The sequence below is a fragment of the Meriones unguiculatus genome, chromosome 6, assembly GCF_030254825.1.
Source record: "Meriones unguiculatus strain TT.TT164.6M chromosome 6, Bangor_MerUng_6.1, whole genome shotgun sequence".
Taxonomy (NCBI): domain Eukaryota; kingdom Metazoa; phylum Chordata; class Mammalia; order Rodentia; family Muridae; genus Meriones; species Meriones unguiculatus.
Genome location: NC_083354.1, coordinates 57,928,370 through 57,952,179, shown reverse-complemented (window position 1 = coordinate 57,952,179; position 23,810 = coordinate 57,928,370). Strand labels below are relative to the sequence as shown.

General features: G+C 41.4%; 1 protein-coding gene across 1 annotated transcript; it reads left to right on the top strand.

Annotated features, from left to right (window-relative positions):
• The first annotated feature begins 1,149 nt into the window (after positions 1 to 1,149).
• On the top strand, positions 1,150 to 19,917 carry LOC110559900 (phospholipid scramblase 1). Its single transcript, XM_021655544.2, has 8 exons — positions 1,150 to 1,410; positions 8,198 to 8,278; positions 11,377 to 11,684; positions 13,008 to 13,050; positions 15,039 to 15,259; positions 15,377 to 15,538; positions 18,172 to 18,333; positions 19,476 to 19,917. Exons 2-8 carry the CDS (start codon positions 8,200 to 8,202, stop codon positions 19,530 to 19,532), a joined length of 1,032 nt encoding a protein of 343 aa, XP_021511219.1. The 5' UTR covers positions 1,150 to 1,410; positions 8,198 to 8,199; the 3' UTR covers positions 19,533 to 19,917.
• Positions 19,918 to 23,810: the final 3,893 nt, after the last annotated feature.

Below are 23,810 nucleotides of genomic sequence, written 5' to 3'. Positions count from 1 at the left end.
ACTTCAGCTGCTTAAGGTTTGTTTTTGGGTGGGTGTTTGTTTCAGGACTCACAGGTAGCTGTAACTACACTGTAAAATCCAAATGAAATGAACCCTTCCACGCAGAAGGAGACAGTAGCAAGGAGCCTTGCTCGGACTGAGAGTGAAATCAGGTGAAGGATAATGATAAATATCCTGAGTTGCTAACAGCAAGCCTGTTGAAGTGACACATCGCGTTGAGCTGTGTGAGCTCAGAGTCCGTTTCTCCAGCACTGGAGGGCTGTGCTCCCAGGCTCTCTTCATACACAACCTTCACTTTTCTCAAGACTTGCTCTCCTGTGGCTAAAAATACCATGCGAATTCCATGCAGGGTTGCTTTCTATGGAAGAACAGTATATTCTATGCACGCCTGTGTTTATGTGTGTCCAGAAATGCATACACTTATGCAAGTAGTTATTCCTTCCTGCGATGCTCTCCAGACTTTCTGTACTTAGAAACGCACCGGTCAGAGGGAGAGGAGAATGGCTCTCACTAATCAAAATTCACCTGTGACCCTTCCATCATCCTTTCATAAACACAGCTCCCCAAGGAATACCAAGGGATTCATAAAACGCAAGGCAGGAAAAAAATTACCTTCCGTGTCATAGGGAAATTTCTTAGAAATGTCCCCACCAGGCATACTAAATCAGAAACTCTGAAGGCATGACCTTCAAACGTCGTTTTAGCTGGGTGATTCTTCTCCGGCTGTAATTTGAGAGCCACCTTTGTACCATACACAAGCAGATGCTGATTTTCTGGTGAGCCGGCAACGGTTCGAAGCGAACGAGAATGTTTTCTAGTTAAGATGGTACTTTTCTACAGACCGTAATGAGAAAATGAAGACTGCTAACAGCAAAAGGCACCAAAAGATTACACAAAAGCCGTAAGATTTTCTCAAAAAGAGAAAAATGCGGCAAGGGAAAGCTTTCAACAAACTTGAGAGTGCAAACAGGGCGGATGGAACAGATGTGGTAACCGATTTTACCACTTAAGAAAGTATGCAGAGCAGGAAAATAATCTTGGGGAAGCCCAAAAGCGGAGAAGTTGAGTTCGGGCAAGGTAAGGGAAGTTCCCAACAGAGGCCACTCCCCAGGTAATGAATAACCTCCCCTCCCAAGGCCTTGAAAGCCCCACTTCCTTTTTCTGATAGTCCGAGAGCTACTGGCAGGCGGGGCGGGGAAGGTGGACTGCGTGGCCTGGCCTCCGGGCGCAGCTGGAGGCTTCTGGAGCTCAGGCTGAGGTCGCCTCACTCAGGGTCCCTCTGCGAAGCTCCGGGGAAAGCTGTGCTGCCGCTGCGCCTCCACAAGGGATTGGGACTCAGGACTGGTCGGAGCCCGCTGTCCACAGTCCCGACTTGAGCTCAGCACCGCTGCTAAGCAGGAGGAACATCAGGTGAGCACCGCGGTGTGTGTGCGCACCGGGGCAGGGTACAGGGATGGGGCGCCGGCTGGGGGGGGAGTGGGGGGGTGGATGGGGATGATTGGGGATGCCGGAGGTGGGGTGGGGAAGGCGAACAGGAGCAAGGGCTGCGGACGCTTTGCTCAGGCGGCGGAGGTTTGGGTCTGGAGACGGGGGAAAGTGGCCGAAAGACCTGCGCTGGCGACCCCGGAAGTGGACAGGGAACCCAGCCAGAAGCCCGGCTGTCCCCGCTGCTGCTCAGAGATCCGTGCTGGTGTCACTGGTGTCCCCGTGGGCTCTTCGGTTCAGCACACTGTTTCACAGCCTAGAGCAGCCTTGAATCATGCCAGAAGCTGCGCTCGCTTTGTAACCTCAGTGGTAGTAGTACCCATGTCAAAGGTGCAGAGCCCAAGCCGGACTCCCGGTTCAGGAAAAGGGAAGCGAAAAAAAACAAAGGGGAATCTTTCAAGGCGTTCTTTAGCCCAAGTGTGCCCTGGGATTGTGGCTGGAATCCAAACTGTGCTTAGCGTTCGAGAAAACGAAAGTAGGGATTAGAAAGTAGGTGAAGGACAAATGGCTAAGACCACCCTAACTGCGGATTTGGGCTTCTGTTTTTACTTTAGCGTCGGACTCTGACCTTGTTTTTTCATATACGTTCATCTTTGCCCCGAAATTGTTCACTAGTACAAGACTTAAAGATTTAGGTCACCTTTAAAAATACTGTCACTTGGGAGGAAGAGGGAGTCGATCTCCGAGTTCGAGGCCAGCCTAGTCTACTGAGCAAGTTCCAGGACTACTTAGAGAAACCCCGTCTCTCGACAAAAACACAGAAAGAGTTAAGTAAGTCACTTTTGCATAAGTTAATATAAGTTGCTAAAGGAACCAAGTGAAAACTGGCTTTTATTATATCAACTACTTCAAAAAGTCCCCATGCCCACGTCTACACCCCCCCCCCGCCCCCGGTTCCTGTGTGGCTTGATTTGTATAATCTCATTCCTGGAAGTTGGATCTGGCCACCTCCCTATTTAGTAATTGGAGCTAACAAGTGAAGTTTACTGGAAAGTGAAGCAATTCGGGGGCGTTTCCTTCTCAAGTTCTCCTTACAATAGCGGCTCTCCACCTGGGTACATACAACAATTGTGCCGCTTTGAATAATGAACTAAGAAATGGTGGGGCGGTGGAGTGGACAGAGTCCCTGCATCTGGACAGAGGCTTGAGGGAGTTCAGTGTCAGGTGGAGACACTTCCTGTGTGAGTGTCTACAGTGCCCCTGTTCTCCGCTAAGGAGCTCTCATTTCAATGTTCTACATTATATATTTAGTTTTCTTATTAGCCCTGGGTCTCCAGGTTTACTGAGGAAGTGATTGTATAGAGCTTTGCATGGTCGATAAATATAGAAATACAGATTTTATTCCATCTATATAGATCATATAGACAGTATATATATATGCACATACATATGTATATTATAGTATAGACTCTATACTGCGCATGAATACCTCCTTGAAAAAACAGGGTGTTCACAAAGTGTCTGTCTCTTTAGGAAATATTTATAGAATATTTAGTACAGCCTTAAATAAGCAGGGCCCAATAGAACCAACTCTAGTTAATGTGTGCTAACAAGTGTGGTGTGTTTTTTTTTTAATTTTTATTTTTCAAATTAAATTTTGGCAAACAAAACAAAACAAAAAAAGCCTTACCTAGCCACTAAACTATTGACCAGAAGAATAAACTGGAATCCTAGGCTTTGCTGTCTGAAATAACTGAGATCCCTTTTGAAATACTTGCTAACAAAAGTCAGAAGCCTTTTTATTTTTTTTTTTCTTCCAGTGAACCAGAGATAAGAATATAAAGACGTGAAAATGAGCATCTTAATTCAGCTAGCTAGTGAACTGAGTGGCATTAAACAACAGCTTTGGTTCTGTTTGTTTAGGTGCTTCATTTATAAGTAAGGAAAAAACAAAACAAGCAAGCAAACAAACAAACAAACAAAAACACAACTCCTCAAATTAATGAGCGAGCATTGGGCTTCCCCGAACACCATTTTGAAATCATGCAGGAACCCAGCAAAAGCAACTGGGCTTTGAGAGGTATTTTTGCTTCTTTAAGTTTACGTCTTATATCTGTCGAACACTTGACCACTATATTTTCAGTGGATTTTAGTTGCTGTATAATCTATTTTCATTCAGTGCTTACATGTTTCATTTGCAGTTTTAAGGTTTTTTTTTTTTTTTCCTTTTTGTGAGCATGAAAAAGTGATGTGGATTTTTTGAAGGAAACTTTCTATCACAAGGGTCATACTTCTTGTACAAGTTTACAGTCAGGGGTGTTGGTTCCCCAGATGCTCACCAATGCCTTGAAGCACCCATTTGTGGAAATATATTTGCATATCTATCTGCCTCAGTTTGACTGTCGCCCAACTCACAGTTTGACAGGTGAAATGTGTTTTATTTGAAATACTTTTCAGACTTTTCCCAATGCGCAAGTCGACCTAAAAACATAAATGAAAGTACCTAAAATTTATTGGATTTTTGACTAACGCACAGCCAAGAGTACCTGAAAATTATTTGATATGTGACCTTACTATAAGGATTTTGCCTTACCACTTGACCTACTGCAATTTTGTTTTTCTTTAGCCACCATGAAATCTCTCGTTCAATTGCTCAGCAGTTTTAAAGCTATGAGGTGTTTCTGAACTGTGTCAGGGCTTATATTGACATTTGGGCAGTGAAGAGAAATGTGAGCTGGTTTGTCTTTTGCACTGGATGACTTATAGAGAGGCATTTGTTTTCATGCATTAACAGCAAATTCTAGTTAAATAGCCTCAACTAGTTTGTACTTATTTTATAAGCACAGGTAATTTTGTAAGATTCCAAAAATGCTTTTAAAAGCAATAGACATTTCAAGATCTCCAGAGACAGGTGTTCACTGGACCTCATGTGAATTGTGAAGACATGATCATCGTCACTCATGGTTTTTCCCTGCCCCAGATAGGAATGTTTTACAGTTAAGAAACAAAACAAAACAAAACAAAACAAAACAAAACAAAAAAACAGAAAAGAACGGAGAAGATAGCTCAATAGCTCAGCAGATAAAGTACATGTTATACAAGCACGAAGATTGCAGGTTGGAATCCTAAGACTCTCTACATAGACTCCCAATGGGTGTGGCTACTACCTACAACTCCAGCTTGCAGGAATCAGAGACCATGGCTCTTGCCAGCGTCAAGCTGATTAGATAGACTAGGTAAAATTGGCAGGCTTTACCTCTGTAAATAAAATGAAATGCGATGGAGGAAGAGGCCAGATGTCAACTTTGGGACTGTAAGCGATAGTCCATGTCTACACAATTCAAACATACATGTACAAATGCATGAATGTCTCATGCACACTTAAAAGAAAAAGAAATGTCTTAATTAAAATTGTTAAGTTGAAAAAAAAACTAGAAAAGAAATGGGGTTTGTGGTTATAATAACAAAAACATTATACATAGTTGTATTTTATAAATACTTTCATGTATATGGTGTCTCAATTTCCTCTAAATGTGTCACATAATCTAGTTACAAAGAAGAAAGTAGTAATCAGGGTATTTCTTGAAGTTCCTCATTTGTTCTGGGTAATTGTAAATCACTTGTGCAGTTTACGTATGTTTATTACATACTTTTCTCCCTTTGGGTACATCAGAAGTACTCCTTTTTTATACAAACCTGAAACTTACGAATAAAACAACAGCAGAAAACATTGATTAACAATCAGCACATGCTTCAACTAGGAACACAATTCCAAGTTATTTTCAAAGCTGGGCTGTGGTTCTCCTTTGCCTGGGGGGCGGGAGGGGGGCTGTTGGCCACCAGCCCAGGAAGCAGGAGGAGCAGAAGGTGAGATGAAGGACTCTGAGATGACCCCTCTCCCCCCAGCACCATGAGCATGACAGAACAGCCTCTGGGAATCACTTCTACGGGGTAGTTCAGCTTCATTTGGGGATAACAAAGGCTGTTTCCTCCTTGGAGGATGGGTAGGGGGCTCCAGGGATAGCTGTACATAATTGGTTTCGGACTAGGCACTTCAAGGATGCTTGATTTGCATTTGACAGCAGGATCCTATCAGATGAACGGGAACACAGTACCTAATTATCCTTTAGGCGCAAGGAGGTGAACGCTAGCAAGAAACTGTGTGAAAGGCCTTATACCAGACATGGTTAGAGGCATCTGTGCCTAAAGACACTGTCCAGATGATGTCAGGCGGAGAGATAGGAGGCCCTGCCGGGGGAGAGGGAGTCCTCCATCTAGTGCCAAGTTCAGAATGGCTTTCCGGACTGGGAGGACTGCAACCTCAAACAGCAGGGTCCTCCCAACACTGGGGTGACTTGTGTAATGACAAAGCTCAACCAAGGAGTTATTTCTAGAGCTAAGGAGAGAAGTCTGAGTAGGCACCCATGTGATGAATGTCTTCATTTGTTTGACACATGGGGCTCTGTTTTAAGTGACACGTGTACAGGCTTAGTGGCAACCAAATGATTTTGCTCTGTATCCCACACATACGGTTTTAAAGCTTGAGATGTTGTTCACAGTCCAGATGAAGGAGAACCCAAATTTTCTTCTGCAGCAATTTTTCCAGTGGTTGCCTCTCCTCACAAGCATAGATAAGACCTCAATATTTTGGAATAGAGTAGTAAGAAAACATCAAAGACAGATCAACGAGTGCTGTTTGGGAATTTCTGTGCAATGAGGAAGTGTTCTTTAGCCCCGAGACAAATGAACCCAGTGTAACCTTAGTTGGTTACAGCTTGAAGACAGAACATTACGCCACCAAATTCTTAAGGTCCACCTGACATGGCTTAGGAATTCCCCTCCTCTTTCTCATATGTCCTTCATTCCTGGCTTCACAGAAATTCCTAGACTAAAGCAACGGCATTCTATGAAGAAATATTTGTAAAACAAAGCTCCCGTAGACAAGCTGACTAGAGAAACCGGCAGGAATTTGCAAGCTCTAGGTTCAGTGAAATACCTGCCTCAGTAAATAGAGTGAAATGCAATTGAGGGAGATACCAGAGTCAACTTCAACCCTCTACAGATAGTCCATGTCTACACACATGTAGTCATACAATAGCCATATGTAAGCATACATGTACACATTATTTTCTTTTCTCTGTAAGTGGTATGTATGCATGTGTAGATGTATGTTTACACATGGGTATTGTATAGTTTGCATGTATACCACACAGTGAAAAGAAAAAAAAATGTTTTAACTAAAATAGTTTAAAGCTTGAGATGTTGAGCTGGCTTATCTTGAACACTGAATGAGTTAGGGAGAGGGATCTGTTCTTATTTTATAGTTAAAAATTCAGTAACTATGAAAGGATTTTTCCCCCAGTTCTAAGCAAGAAATATAGAGTTGTCTGAGTGGATGCAAGATAAAAATAGCCGAAAATATAATCCCTTAAAACTTTTGTGTAGTTGAGCCCATAGCCTTTTGTATGCTAAGTGTATTAAAAGGTAGTATAAGAATGGGGACACGGGGCTAGAGGGATGGGTCAGTGGTTAAGAATACCTACTTATCTTGCAGAGGACCAAAGTCTGGGACCCAGCACCTACTACTGCTAACTCCAGAGCATGCAGAGCCCTTTGCTGGCCTCCTCATGTAGCAGGCACACACAATGCACATACATGCATATATGTAAGAAAAACCACTCAAACACAAACAACAAAAATAAATCATTCTTAAAAACATGAAAGGTGCAGATAGAAACTTGAAGGACACTTAGCACACATATTAAATAATGAATACCACCTATTTCTACACCAAGGTTTGTCTTTCAGTTTGTTGCATCTGTTAAGGTATTCTTGGCATATTTTACAAAACTGATACTTCTTTCATAATAAAAATTTGATGTTAAGAAAAGTGACCATGGGATTCTGTATGTGTAAACTTTCTAATATGTATTCACATAATGGATTCTGAAGGATCTTTCTTTCTTTCTTTCTTTCTTTCTTTCTTTCTTTCTTTCTTTCTTCCTTTCTTTCTCTTTCTCTTTCTTTGTCTCTCTCTCTCTCTTTCTTTCTTTTCTGACAGGGTTTCTCTGTGTAGCCCTGGCTGTCCTGGACTCACTTTGTAAACCAGGCTGGCCCCAAACTCACAGATATCCTCCTGTCTCTGCCTCCCTGAGTGCTGGGATTACAGGCATGTGCCACTGTGCCCAGCTCACTTAGTTTTCTTAATGACTTTTATATCAATCAAAACAATCAATCAAACTTTTGTATCAGTCAAACAAAATTAAAGCCATTGGAATATTAGTTTGTGTAGACTTGAGCTATTTACCTGCTAGCAGTTCATTTAGCTTAGAAAAATTCATTTCACTACTGTGACACAATCACTTTTTTTATTATTATATTCATATAGGTATGTTTGTGCCTAATGAGAAATAAAATGTGTATATGAGTAAGTGTACATACAAGTATATATGTGTCTGTATGTATACATAAAAGTAAGATAAAATATTCTCAAGTTATAGTTATCTGATAGGCCTATGATTTTTCTAAGATACTCATGCTAAATTTCCAAACCATAAAACACTTGTCATTCTTTGAACTGTATGAATCAATTTTCACAGTATGTTTAAAACAAGAGTCTTTCATGTCAGCTTTTTTACAGGCAGCACTCATGTGTTGAATCTACTTTGCCTGCTTCCTTTCAGCATCACACATGATCTGGGTACTGTGTCCTTGTCTTCCCTGATGAACATCTCATTTAAGCTGACATATACTTTCCCTCTCTGAATTGCAGGCATGCAACCTGAGGCTCCTTACCCAGGAACACATTTGCCAGCTGGATATGGCCCTCAGTATCCACCAGCAGCATACCAAGGTAAAATTCCTTGTTGCAGAAGGAAAAAATAACACATCAGTTGACATTTGGAAGGGAGAGAAAGAAAAAAGAGTGGGGGCACAGGTGTCTTTATTTTACTAATTCTTCTTCAAGAAATTACATTAAAGGAATTTTGACAGTTTAACTTTTTTGATTTTCTTTTGTTCCATGTGTTTTCCATGAGTCTTTTTTTTTTTTTTAATAGAGGGCAGGAAGGGTTGCAAAGGAGAGCTGTGACATCTGGAGTATGTTTATATTGAGCAAACATGTTTCGCTTAGAACACATAATTAAGAGTCAATTTTGTCAACTGCTCGTCTGTCTGTGTTCATGTCTTGAGAGCTAGGGAAATTTTCCCTGAGTGTTTTTGGGTCATGTAGGACTGGGAAGTCACTGTAAAGCAACAAACAAATGAGGAGACTGCTCATCACCGGAAGCTACCTAGGGTTCTTGTTTTCACTTTGTGACACGTATGATAGACAGCTTTCTTCTTAGCCAAGCCTAGAGGTGCCAGTCTGTAATCCCAGAAGCATAGCAAGCTGAAGCAAGAAGGTGGTGAGTTCAAGGCCAGCCAGACATTTAGCAAAAGCCTGACTCAACATGAAAAACACAGATGAGACTTGGATGAAGCAAATTTGTAGAATGCTTACCTTGCATGGCTGAGAACGTAAGTTCAATCCCCACTACTAAAAAAGAAAAAGAAAAAAGAAAAAAATCCTTTCATGCTGTAATTATGATGATTCTTGGTGTTCATGTCTCAGAAAAGTAGATGAATCCTATCATTATATGTCTTATTTTGAACCAATGCATAAAGTAATTGAAAGATTTTCATTTCGCAAATGCAGTTCTCAGGATTATTCGACCTTTGCAAATGCCCAGGTAGATGGTTTACTCAGATTTTCCAATAGCAGGTTTTCCATATCTTAAAACAAACAAACAAGCAAACAAACAAAACAGCTTGGGGGTTAGTATGTTCTTATTGCATGGAAGGGTGTATGCATTCTGGTTTGATTTTTTTTTTTTTTTTTTTTTTTTCTGAGCAAACAGAATGTCCTAGAAACTGCTCTGTGGGGCCTAGATCTTATCCAGATGTTTGTAATATATTAAGGACTATGATCCGGCTAAGGGCCAAGGCTCTAACTTGTAATTATCAACCATGACTTCACGTAAGAGTGACTTAAATGTATCAGGAACAGGATACTAGCAGACCTGTGAGCTCAGGAACATTTACCAGGTACTTCCACTCTGAAGACAAGGCTTGAAAACCTCTGCTCTGAGTTCATAAAGAACTGGTGTTGGGTAAATTTCCAGCAAGTTATAAAATGCAAGGTGGAGGGAAAATGGTTCAGTTCATGTCATAGTTAGAGTAGGTAAACTTGTCTCCCTATTTTCTCATTGTGAGGGGTTTGACATTCTCTTTCATTCCTCCTCAATCACCTCTCATCAGGCCTTCACACTGAGAACTTCCTTTCTTAGGTGTCAGCATAAAGTAATCTGTATGAAGTAACCACCTTCTTTGCCGCCCTCTTGCCCATAGATGTTATCCTTCACATCAGTGCACATTTTTGTTTGTTAATGTACCAAAAGTTGACTGTAAGCCTCATGAGACAGTTTTCCTTCTTGTACCCCTGAATTCTACACAAGAACCTGCCATATATTTATCTTTAATGACCCTTTGCTATGACAGAAATTGTGAGGGCAATTAAAGTTCTTTGTGAGGCATAGTAATTTTTCTAAGCCTTGTTTTGAATGAGGCATGAATTTGTCAGAAGTCTTCTATTTATCCATTGTGGATTCTCAGTATTAAACTTTACTCTTTCAGTGTGAAATCATTGATGCACATAGCACAGTATCAATATATTATATTGATAAACATATCAATATATCAATAAAATATATTCTGTTTCTATGTAGCAAATACTCTGTAGATAGACTTAGGAAACTCATTGTAATCATTCCTTCATAGAAAATATGAAACATACATGCATTAATTCCCTCCTGTTCTCTAGCTTTTAATCATTTAAGCATTTCTATGGAGCTGAAGAGTTGGCTTAGTGGTTAAAAGCATTTGTTGCTCTTGCAGGGGACCTGGGTTTGATTCCCAGTGCCCAAATGTTGTCTCACAATGGTCTGTATGTCCAGCCTCAGGGATCTGATGCCCTCCTCTGAGTGCCACAGGCAACATGCATGGACCTGGTGCACATACATGTATGCAGGCAGAAATCCCATACACATAAGTAAAATGATAATGCTACTGGAAAATTGTCTCATAATTTTTACATTGCTTGGTTAATCACCTAAATTTTCTAAAGCTTATATGGTGCTAAATTGTGAGATTTAAATGTAAAACCTTAAGAAAATGGAGATGAGATCTGTTATTTTTTTCAATGTGCATAAGTGCAGAGGAATACACTGGATTACACTTGTCTCTTGGCAGACAGGTATCTGGGTGTACTAGAAAGAACGATTTGTCTTTAATTATGTATTAGGATTTCATTTATATATTTAGTTTATACTAGGAAATTCTCAGCAGTGGCATGGAATATTTAGGTTAAGCAATTCTTTCTTTCCTGGAACCTATTGTTCTTCCTGGGTGATGTTTAGTAACAGCCTTGGATTCCAGCCAGGGGATCACAGCACCATCCGTCTCCCCAATTCAAGCAGATAAACAATAGTCCATGTATTCCTAGTTCTCTGCCAGGGAGAGTTCATGTCATAGTTAGAGTAGGTAAACTTGTCTCCCTATTTTCTCATTGTGAGGGGTGTGTGTATGTAGATATGTGCTTTCTGAAACACTAGAATTATGTTCTCTATTCAGGGTGCTTTGGGTCCTTGAAACCCTTGCTTAGAGCCTTCGCTTGGGGTGTGCTATCCCCGAATGCCAGAAGGTTTATGCCGTGGCTATAGGACTGAGCTTATTTTATTTTCCATTCTCAGTCATTAGAACACAGTTTCTGACAGATAAAAAGTTGCAGCATGACGTAGGTCCTGTATCTATAGGGTTTCTGATATGAGAATTCAGTTTGTAGATAATTGGAGTACTTTTAGTGAACTGGTTTTTCTGTGCAATTATGATCTATTTCACTTGCTTTTATTTCAGGACCTCCAGGCCAGAACGGCTATCCCACACCTCAGGGTGGCTACCAAGGGCCCCAGGGTCCCTACCCAGGGCCCCAAGCTCCCTACCCAGGGCCCCAAGCTCCCTACCCAGGGCCCCAGGGTCCCTACCCAGGACCACAAGATGGCTACCCAGTCCCGCCAGGAGGTTATGCAGGTGCTGGCCCAAGTGGCTTTCCTGTCCAAAATCAGCCCGCATATAACCATCCCGGTGGGCCTGGAGGGACCCCATGGATGCCGGCACCACCTCCTCCACTGAACTGCCCACCTGGGCTGGAATACTTAACTCAGGCAAGTGTAAATGCACAAACTGCTCATGGGAAAAAAAAATCCAAACAAACAAATGTATGCTTCAAGTTTTTAAGGTGGTGTATAGACCAAATAAAATAAAATTACGAAAGTATGAAAAAAGTTTTCTACTAGCAGATACTTCTAATTTTTATAGAACAGATTCACTTTTTAAGAAAAATATTAATGTCCAAAGTAATTGTGTATTCCGTAATTTTGGGTTTACCTAGACGATAGTTATTAAGCACCATTTTCAATTCAGTTTCCTAATCAGTTCCTGTATTATTTAATCATTATAGAAAAATCTCTGAAATACAGATATTATAATTGTTTCTCAGAAGAAAACAAATATTGTACAAAAACTTATATACCCCTTTTCATGGTAGTGGTCCTGGCCTTCTAATCTGGACTTTGGTACTAAACTCAGTGTTTTTTCATGTTGACCCCAATTCATGCCCTCATAATATGACTTATTTTTTTTTAAGATTTATTTATTTATTATGTATACAATGTTCTGCCTGCATGTAGATCTGCAGGCCCGTAGAGGGCACCAGACCTCATTATAGATGATTGTGAGCCATTATGTGGTTGCTGGGAATTGAACTCATGACCTCTGGAAGAGCAGCCATTGCTCTTACCCTCCGAGCCATTTCTCCAGCCCAATGACTTATATTTTTAACACCAATAAAGCTCTTATATATGCTGTTGCTTATAACCTTTGAATGATGGAGTTTTTTAAATCCTACCAATAAAGATAATAGGCTAAGAATATGCTTCACTACATGATCATGAGTTATAGGAGGATGACTTTTAGCATTTATTTGATGAAGGAAATTAGATGAATTAGTAGCCGTTAATATGTTCAGTTGATAAACATGTAAACAAATGGCCTGTGATAACCACCCAGTTCCCAGTCAATGGGGCATCTCGGTGGATACTCTGTGTGAACTTAATTTTCCATAGGGCACTCAAAAGAATAGGACGGAGAAAATTTTAGCAATTATCTGACCATGGAATGACTTCAAGATAGATTTTTATGAAATTAGGGCCCTTTACGAACCAGAAAAAAAAAATGTAGCTGTACTACAAATGATGACATCAGTCACCCATGAATATTCCTTGAAAAACTTTTCTTTTAGAAAGAATGTTGCTTTATACACACAGGAATTTGCTGTTAATCAGTTTTGGCCAAAATGCTATCTTGTAGTAAATGATTTCCACAAATGTCTTGCAATTTTTAGAATATTATCTTTTATATAAAGAAAAAAAACAATACAAATATGAGACATTGAAAACTGATTTCAAGCACATTCTTTTCTTTAACAGATTGATCAGATTCTGGTTCATCAGCAAGTTGAACTTCTGGAAGGTTTGTATCAGTACTTGTAGAAACAGAAGCAGATCACACAAAAACAGGCCTGTCAGGTGTCTCTCCTACCGCACACTCTGGTGGGAGGTTCAGCCAGGCCATCACAGCTGTCTCTCTTGCAGTGGTTCTCAACTGTTCTAATGCTGCAACCCTTTAATACAGTTTTTCTTACATTTATATTGCTTTAAGATATTGTGGACTGCATTTGTAAATCACAAAATATAAGTCATTCTAAAGTACACTCTTTTCCAGTGTTTACTTCTTTTTAAAATCAAGGCTGTCCTTGATTTTCTTATTTTTTTTACAAAATGAATTTTTAATTTAGTTTTTCATATTATGTGTAACACAAAAATAATGAAATTACTCAGGTTTTACATTTTGAGTATACATCACTGGTTACTGAGTTTGCTGTATTCAAATCTAAATATGCAAGAAAGATATAAACATAAAATTGTTTTGGTGGTTTCAGTTTTCTTTTTTTTTTTTCAGTAATCACAAGGAAAATTAGAGATTCAAGATTTTTGAGGTTAAGATAGTAAAAGAGGAGCCCTGCCCATTCCTGTAATCCCAGCACTCCAGGAGGCAGAGGCCGGTGAATTGCTGTGAGTTTGAGGCCAACCTGGTCTACAAAGTGAGTTCAGCCAGGACAGCCAAGGCTACACAGACCCCATCTCAAAAGAAAAAAAAAAAAAAAACAACAACAAAAAACAAAAACCACCTAAAACAGCGGTAGATTGGATAATGATTGTCTGGAAACTCTGCTGCTAATGAAAAGCCCTGAGCTTGGTGCAAAATGGCCGACTCCCTTTGTCAGCAAGACTTCCTCTTCACTCCCTTGGGGTGATCCCTGACCCCCTACCCTCACCTGAGGAAAGTCACGTAGTCATTAGGGAAATCATAGGTTCAACTCTCTTTCTTCCAGTAGAGCCTATTCAGAAATAGGCTGGGATTTCCCCCTTTGTAAATGAGGCATCTCAGTACCCTAGCCCCTCAGCCAATGACCTTTGGCCTCTCCGGATTTCTCTACCTCCTCCCCAAAGTTCTGTATATTCCCCTCACCCCTGGAATAAAGTTGATCTGCCTCCCTGCAGCTGGTCCCAGATCATTACATAGTGCTCATGGTCCTCAAAGTCCCTGCTCCACCTCATGCCTTTGCTCCCTTTTGTCTTCACGGACCAATGGCCACAATTTCTGGCAGTGGGGTGGGGGTGGAAGGCAGGAGACCAACAAACAATTATCTTCTAAAAATGATTTGAGTGGCAGATAGTGTTGAAAGAAAAGAAGTTCTCATGAATGTTGAACTCGGAGACTGTCTCAGCCCCACCAAAGGTACTTCACTGAGTTCATCAGGACAGAGAACATCTCCAGATTACCAGAACTTGCACGTAGATAGTGTGGGGTACTTTGAGCTTCTACAAATTTTAAATAATTACCCGTGATTTTGGACAGTCTTCTGATGAACCATGACCCCAGCATAAATGTCCATAGCTCAAGGAAGGACATTTATTCTGTCTTTCCTGGCTGAACCAAAATAAAAGATTCCAATGTCAAAGCCAATGTGGCGAGACGCAGCATTTGAAACTGGGTGACAGGACTTAGCACTGTGCTATCGGCCCATGGTGTCATAGCCTTTGTAGGCTGTGATTTGAAGATAGGGCTGCTAAGAGCCTCCTGTATACATCTAGCTCCACCTTCCCACTCAGCCCTGCACCACCCCCAGACACTGAAGGCCCTCTTGTGCCAGAGTCTGTGGGGGTAGAGATTCAGCTTCCACTCTTTCAAGGTCTCCCATATGTACTTCATTGATTCCTACCTGACTAGTCTTCCTCCTTTCCCTCTGCCATTTTCTGCGTCCAGATCATCTAGGCACTGCTTGCCTCCCCTCTCCTGCTGCTCCTTGTAATGTCATGCACAGCAACCCACTGCTATCTTAGGAGAGTCGTTATTCCTAACAAACTAGTGAATGTGATTTCCCTGTATGCTTTCAGCCTTAATTGGCTTTGAGACAAATAACAAATACGAAATCAAGAACAGCCTCGGGCAGAGAGTTTACTTTGCCGTGGAAGATACTGACTGCTGCACTCGAAACTGCTGCGGAGCAGCCAGGCCTTTCACCATGAGGATCCTGGATAACCTGGGCCGAGAAGTCATGACTCTGGAGAGACCCCTGAGATGCAGTAGCTGTTGCTTCCCCTGCTGCCTGCAGGAGGTCAGTGTGACGCTCCCATAGCAGCTTGAGAAGAAGTTCAACAAGAGTTTTCAAGCACGCATTAAACCTGGACTGTGTGGCTATGGTTACACTCAACATGCACTCTTGCTTTTGTAGATAGAGATTCAAGCTCCTCCTGGTGTGCCAGTTGGTTATGTGACTCAGACCTGGCACCCGTGTCTGCCAAAGTTCACTCTCCAAAATGAGAAAAGGCAGGATATTCTAAAAATTGTTGGTCCGTGTATTGTGTGTAGCTGCTGCTCCGACATTGACTTTGAGGTAAGAAGCATCACAATGTGTTTTCCTGATATAAAAAAGAATATAGGATGTTACTATTGCATTACCTAAACATTGTGAACCCATGTGTGCTCATCTGATGAAGGATTAACCATTACTCTGAATAACGGTCAGTGTAGATAAAAAGCAGAGGTCTGTAGAGAGGGTGGAAAAAAAGGAAAGAAAGGTTAAAACCTTTGTATGTTTTACTGAGGAGATAGCCCGGTTGATAAAGTGTTTGCTCTCCAGGTAAAATAATCTGTATTTGGATCTCTAGCATCTATGTAAAAAGCATGGCATAGCAGCAAATGCCCAGTTCAGTACTGGCAAGATGGGGACAAAAGGTTGTCTGAGGCTAGCAGCCTTGCTGCATCATCCAGTGAGAGACCCTGTCTCAAAAATACAGTGGAAAGCAACAAACCAGTATGTCTAATGACTTGGCTTCCACACAGTGTATGCTGACATGCACATACATAAACACCTGCAGTCATACACACATAAACAGACATTACACACGTAAACACACTAACGTCTGTTTGTTTATACTTTGTATTGCACATTTCAAATAGAAGCATTTACCAAGCCACAGAAGGGGGCTTCCTGGTTCCTTTCTTCTGCACCCCTTGTTCTGCATTATGAGCTCCAGCTATGCTGGGGAAAGTGTGTGCTTTCGGTTTTTAGACCCAGTGTATACTTTCCCTAGAAGAGATAGAACACAGGCATTTACTTATCTTTTCACATGGATGGTGGTGATCCAAACACTGATGATCATACCTTACTAATGGCAATTTCAACACGATTGTTTTAAAAGTCTTACCTTTTCAAGCTCTTACTTTTCACAGGCTCCATTACCCCATAGTAAACAGCGGCTTGAAAATATGCAATAGAAGGTTCCAGAAAGAATACTCTATGAGTTGTAAATTTCATCTACTAACCCCAGGCTGTGCTCCATTCTGCTTGGATGTGAGTCATCTTCCTGCATCCACTCAACTAGGTCCTACACATAAGCATCCTACGTGTCAGTCAAGAAGCCTGCTCGTGTGCTCTCTTACTGCAGTGATCAAGCAGCCTTTCCTCTGTGGCCTTAAAGCTGCCACATGACCTTTGCAGCCTTTATCTCATTGCCTGTGTCTGTTCAATTCCTTCATCAAGGGAAGGACTAATAGAGAATAAGATCTTGTGAGGGAGACAACCGGTCCCATACTTTCATCATAGAGTGTTATCATATTTTTCTGCTTTACCGATGTCTTTTCTAAGAACATTTTCGTTGTCCTGATTTATACAGTAAACACTGCAACAGGAATGTATGAGTGGAAAGCCACTTGGCCCTTCACTCAGTACTGTTTGTCTCATCTTCAGCCCTGTATCAGTCTCGGCTCACGTGTCCCTTTATGACTATCTATAAGTGCTTGAATGGCAGCTATTGCACGTAAAATACTAAGATATTACAAAGCAGGGTCTGTTTTGGACCAGCTTATCACAGCGTCATATCTGGCACAACTTTAATGGTTCATGGCTTCAAACAGACAGTCCTGGGTTCACATGATGGCCTTTAGGTCAGCTGAGTTTCTGTGCATCGATGACAGCTCATGTAAATGGGCTGGGACCACACTTTGACCTTCCATCGGCTCACATCTAGGCCAAGCCATAGTGAACACCCAAGTCCTCTGTCACACCCTGTCATAAAATTAGACGCGTGACAAAACGCAAAGTGCACTAGGCCTACCCTGTGTGTGGAATGCAATTGCTATTGTCTGAGCAATAACCTGTGAGTTCGCTCATGATAGAGGTGCAGTCCTCCTCCAGCCATGTCACAGTGTGAATACCTCTAATGTCCATGTCCACTCGGTGGATCCTGTTTGGAGCAAGGGCTGTAAAGGGAGCTGTTCCCACCTTTGGTGCCCTTGGCATGTGTGGAAAGGGCAGGTCTCCTCCTCACGGCGTGCAAGCCTATGTGTTCCTACTTCAGTGAGCATCCATGTGCCCTCTATGGAGTGGCTTTAGCTTGGGGCCAATCTGTTCTGCTGTATAACAGGGCCCTGGGCTTTCCTGTCACAGAGCCCCCAAATCAGGATCTTTTTACATTGGAAGTCTGACCTCACATGCCTTTCTTCTTGTGTTCTTTATACTCCACTAATTATCAAGTCCTACCCCATCTCTGCCCAGGCAGCCTCTCATGGAGCTTCTTCTTGGTTCTTTCCACTCACTAGCTGATCATTAGCTCTTTCTAGGTTTTTTCATTTCATCAGCCCCCCCCCCCATCCCATGGTTGACAATGAGCTTCTGCAACACTTAGCAACTGTCTTCCTACAATAAATTAAGCTTCTTGGTTGCATTTATTATCTTCCCAATGGCTCTAGACAGGGTATCAGTAAAACATTAAAATTTTTTTTCTATTAAATTTGCATTGAGTGTAAGAATTTATATTTTTTATACTAGCAGGAACAAATGTAAGTTTTTTGTTAGTACACAATAAATAGTTGTAGGGATCTACTTAAATCTGTTGATGCATATCACTTTATATAATTTAATGCAAATATGATTTTCATTGAATTTCAGTTTTGAAAATATGTTTGCCATTTAGTTTTCAGAATGTTTATGACTTTATTTTACTTTTTTATTTTATTGCTACCCAGCTTAAGTCCCTAGATGAAGAATCTGTAGTTGGCAAAATTTCCAAGCAGTGGTCTGGTTTGGTGAAAGAGGCCTTCACAGACGCAGATAACTTTGGGATCCAGTTCCCTCTTGATCTTGATGTGAAGATGAAAGCTGTAATGCTCGGAGCCTGTTTCCTCATAGTAAGTCTGTTCCTGCTAATGTTCTTTCTTTGTCAGTGGCTCTTGTAGTGTCATTCTGAAGTCATTCACCAAACTTGGTGCTCCAAAATGCCTTATGAAATGACTAGGTTTTTATGCTAGTATTTACAGTTTAACTTGGTCTGAAATTTCATTTAACATGACACTGTGGACACAATCTAGGACAGTTTATTGAGAAGACTGTAAACATGCATAAGCCAAAGAAAGTCTTAGGGCTTGGAGTGATTGTCAGATAATCAATTGGTGCTTTGGGGAAGTTGGCAGCCTTTTAGGGCACAGAGTAGATTATTTAGAATTAGTTGCAGGGTTCAGTGGTGCATGCCTGTAATCCCAGTACTTGGGGAGTCAGAGGCAGGTAGAGCTCTGTGAGTTTGTGGCCAGCCTGGTCTACAAAAGTGGCTGCAGGATAGCCAAGGATACACAGAGAAACCCTGTCTCAAAACAAATAAGCAAGCAAATGAAAAGAATTTAGTTAACTTGCTCATTCAAAATTAGGTAGAACTGTTGGTAAACCAAATTTTCAAGTATTAGTCCTGGCGATCGTGTGACAATTGTGTTGAAAAGAAGCAACACTGTGATTGTTCAAGCCAAGGGAAGAGCAAATGGGAGAGACGGGGGAAAAGGAAATAAGAGATCAAAGAATTAAAGTCTATAAGATTGGATAGAAATCAAAGAGGAAAGTTCTAGTTAGACTTTCATAGGCCAAACCGTTCGGGAGGAACAGTAAGCCCATTCAGAAGAAAATTCCTGACCCAGGGCCAGCAAACTTTACCTGTAAAGTTTTCTGACTGAGAAGGCTCCATCAGCTCCAAGTGGAAAGCTGAATCTGGAACTCTTGTCACTAGTAACATTTAGTTACTAGAAAGGACTAGCAAAATTTCAGGAAGTGAGATGGAAAGATTTGAAGGTGTGGGTATAAAAAAGTGGTATCCAGAGAATTGGTAGAGACTGGTAGAGAACAGGGGAGGGGGGAAGTGTTTAACTCAGTGCTATCAGGATGGGAAGGGGGAGGGAGAGCTTACAGAACTACAGTTTCGAATTGTTCCAGTGGTGCTTGGTTTTTGTAACTTTGCTTTGTCTCTGTGGTTGTTGTTGAAACACGTTTCTTTTCTTTTTTTATTCAGGATTTCATGTTTTTTGAAAAAACTGGAAATGAGGAGCAAAGATCAGGAGTATGGTAGTAGTTTCCTGAGATTCCTCATGAGATTTAACAACTACGTACTAATGGACACTAAAGGAACTAAAAGGAACACATAATGACTTCTTTTTTTTCTTTCATTCCACTGAAATAACTTTATTTCAAGTAACCTGTGATGCTATATGTCCTGTTGTACAATGTGCTTTCCAATTTTGTTTGTTTTCTATAATTCTGTCATGTATTTGTTTAAAGTAATTACTGTGAATTTGTGAAAAATGTATTAATTTTTACACATAGAAATGAGCTTGTCTAAGAGAAGATGTTTTGACTTACAATCTTTTATTCATTTTTCATTTTTTATAAAAACTTAAGTGTTATTGTAATTTAATATGAAATAACATATTAAATGTAATTATAATTTACACAAAGACCTGCTATTATTTTACAAATACTACCTTTTTAAGACCTTTAAAAACTGGTCCTATTTTTTTTCCTTAGGGTAATATAGTCACTTGTCAATACACAGAGATACTCCGTCTCAAAAAACCAAAAGTAACAGTAAATGTGTTTTCTTTCTCTCATTAGAAAATCAGAATAGTTATTGTTAGGGTCCAGAATATGCTAAAAGAATGACCCCAAACTCAAGTGGCGTGCAAACAATAAAAGGCATTTATTCTGCAGAAGTTCAGCATGCAGGGATCACTGGCCAGGCAGAATGCCTACCCCAAGATGGGCACTCAGGCTCTATTTAAGTCAACTAGGGGAATTTCAGGGACAGTTACGTCATCTTTATTTTGATTGTTGCAGGCCAAAAGCAAGGGTTTGAGGGCATTGAGGATTGGCTAGAGCTTGATTAGGGGTTGGGACCTCTGTAGAGTGGTTCAAACCGTCCCAAAATTGTAGGTGCCTATTGGGGCAACTTGACTTCCATCAGGCTTGGCCTGTGCTCTGTAGGCTATGTGACTCTGATCATGCATTAGGGGTCTCTCAAGCGGGTAGCTAAACAACCTTATCTCCCTAGGCCAAATGTCTCAGCCGAACCCATTTCTGCAGGTTTTTTTGTTTTGTTTTGTTTTGGTTTGGTTTTTTCCTGTAACTGAAGTTTCTTTTTCGGAGGAACATAAAACTCAGACTTGTTCTATCTCATTAAGAAAATGAAACCTGTTAAAAAGTCGGTCAGGCTCATTATGTAAATCTGCTTATTTTTCATACCATAATATATAGTAATGTATTACAAAATACATAATATAATTTGATATATAATACAATAGTTATGTGTAATATATTTTCATATACATATACAATTATTTTCTCATGTACTGTTTAGCTCCTGTATTCTAACATTTTAGAATAACTAGTCAGGCCTTTTGTCAGTGATTGTTATCTGAGATTTTTAATGGGTTGTTTTTTTGAAGGATTCTCAGAGCCTTTGCTTAACTTAGTCACAAGACACACAGGCACACCCAATGGGCAAACTAGGAATTCTCATATTGTTGAGATTTGCTTAAGGTGATGAGTCTTTCAAGACAACTCTATCAGATAACTGACTTGCTAAAGGTGTCTTTTGTGTAACAAAAAGGAGACTCTGCAAAAAGGGCTTAGGGTTCAGTCCGGGAGAGGCTGATGCCCCTGCCGCTTGAGAAGCCTAAATTCTTCCTCTCCCATCACTAGTCCCGTGTAATGTGGACATCTGACATAGGATTGCTAGTGGAGAAACACATAAATGCAGCATTCCTTAGAAATCTTATGAAGGTCGTGCGTTTTCCTTGACAGGAAAATCAATTACTTCTTTTTCATTTACACCCCCCCTCATTGGTCATCTAGTTCCTGATTAACCCAAACAAACCTACAAATGATCAAAGTCCCCTTCTAGGGCTCCCTTGCCGCTCTGCCCTGCCCTAACTCCCAGGCTGCTCTGGCTCATGTGCCTCATCCAGCTGCTACCTGTCCTTTCAAAACTGGTAAGGCTCATTCTGCCATTTGCTGTTCCAATACTCCCAGAGACACACCCCAACAAACCTTTCTACCTGCAAAGTGATTTAGTTTTGTGCTTTCAATGTGCCCTTGCCTACAGTTTTCCCCACCTCTGAGGTGTTGAGGGTGAAATCGAGGTCCTTTGGAAGAGCTAAGCACTCTCAGTTCAGCTACGTCCTTGGCTATACTTTTATTTTTAGGTGAAATGTGGTGTAGTGAGAGTTTTGGCTTGTTTAAAAACCCAGTTATGTGAATATGGTTTTGTTTTAATCCCAGGTGTGGGATGAGAGGCTGCCTCACAGCAGGTGATTATGGTGTGCCTCCGGCATGATTTTTGCCAGCTGCAGATAGTTACATTTGGAATTCTGGGGACTCTTGAGAGGGCATGACTGCTAGAGCTCGGAGACGGGCAGGGGCTCTCTGAAGAGAAGGCTGCTCCCTCTGCTATTCCCGGCTGCTGTCGTCGTGGTTTGACAACAGCAAGAAGAAGAAGTTGGAGATGTCTTGACAAGATCGGACTTGCTCTTAGGAAACTGACAACCCTAATCAATAGCAAATTGTCTTTAGAGGTATATTCCCCCTTTCCAACCTTCTTTCTCTCCTACCTAGTGTTGAGGGGTGGAAAGGGATTAGGGTGGAATGAGGGTTGGAAGGGAGTTAGAAGTGTATGTACCAGTGTCCTTTAGGCCTGGGACAAACAGCTCCATGTTCTAGCATTCCTTAGTCCCTGTCTGCTGCTGGACATGGCTGGCAAACCCTGTCCTCTACCCTGAACTTTCCAGGGCAGAAACTTCCCTTCCTCCTCACCATGTAATCCAGACATTTTATTGTTGTTTGTCTGTTTGTCTGTCTGTCTCTCTCTCTCTCATCTCCTTGTAGCCAAGAGCTGCATCCAATGAACCTTCATTTTTATGCTTTAAATTCTCTTGCATGAGAAGCAGTCTAACATCCTCCCTTCCTCCCTCACCACTCCTTCCTAGATCTTCTTTTTTATTTAATTAGAGGAACAGGGAGGAATGTGAGTTCCCACGTCTTGATGCACTAGTCCACTGCTAGGTTGCTTAGGAACCTGTGATGTCATCACTGACTGCCACCAGGGACCCGGGATAAAAGAACCCCTGCTTCTTACTTTCCTCTCTCTCTTCTCCTGGGAGGGGGAGCACCATTTCTCTCTCTCTTTCTCTTTCTTTCCACCTCCATCCAATACATCTCTCAAGAAAAATGTATGTGGCATTTTAAAATATATCATTACAAGTACTAAAATAAAATGCCAACAATGTAGTCTATCCATTTAGTGAAGAGTTTAATTACTACTTATGCAATAACATCTGTACCTCTGTTACAGACCAGTGTTACTTACCATCTAGGGGCCTTGATGGGGTTCGTTTTCTATGCCAGTTACGGAACTAAAAGGCAGGAAAAATCTCAAGCCTGACAGCCAGAAAAGGAGAAATCTCAAACATAGCAGCTAGAAACACCTTTGAAGAAAGACTTTTGTTGGGGGGGAGGGGGGAGGAAAACACAGGGTCGGAGCAGAAACACGGAGGAAAAGACCCTACGAAAAGCAGAGAGGAGGGGATCCTGAAGCTGGAAATCCTCTCTCAAGGGCTGGCTTTTGTCTTCTGTTTTTTTCCTGAGGAGCCTTCCTCCCCTAACCCAGGGTTTGTCAGTTTGAAGGAGGACGGGATGGCTTACAGGCCCACAACTGCATGTTCTGATCTGGCCTCATGAACTTGTTAAGCAAGTCCGTCAGCAGGGGGCCTAAGGATAGGCGTGAAGAGGCCACCAGGCCCTTGTTTTAGGCTGCCAGGTTTGTTTTGTTTTGTCTCTGAGCAAAGGTGAGAAAGAAGCTAGCCTTTGGAAGTTTGTCGCCTTTATTAATGTAGCACGGCCCCGCTGCTCCTTCTCTGTCTGCCTATGAGGGAATCTAACCAGTCCCTCACTGGAATTTCTAGCTGTTAAGAAATTTAACAAATTCTGCAATCATTTTGTGCGGGAGAGGGAAGGGAGACAGGGGAAACAGCCCATAATTACGTTGTGCACTAAGAAAATGAACTTTGGAAATAAGGTCTGTGATGACTAACAATCACGTTTAAAGTTTAGACCTAACTATGGTTAAGAGATCAAAAAGCATAGACAGAGGTATCTGGGAGAGTCCAGAGTAAGCGGGCGTGAGTCGAGGGGAGAGGGGGAGGAAGAGGGGCTGACTGCCAACCAAGAGGGTTGGCCTGAGAGAAGAGACTGGCCAAGAGAGGAAAGGATAGACGAAAAAAATGGTTGGATCAGATGGGGAAGAGCAGGCAGCCCATCTGCTGGGCTGGAGAAGTTTAGGGTAGGGGACAGAGTA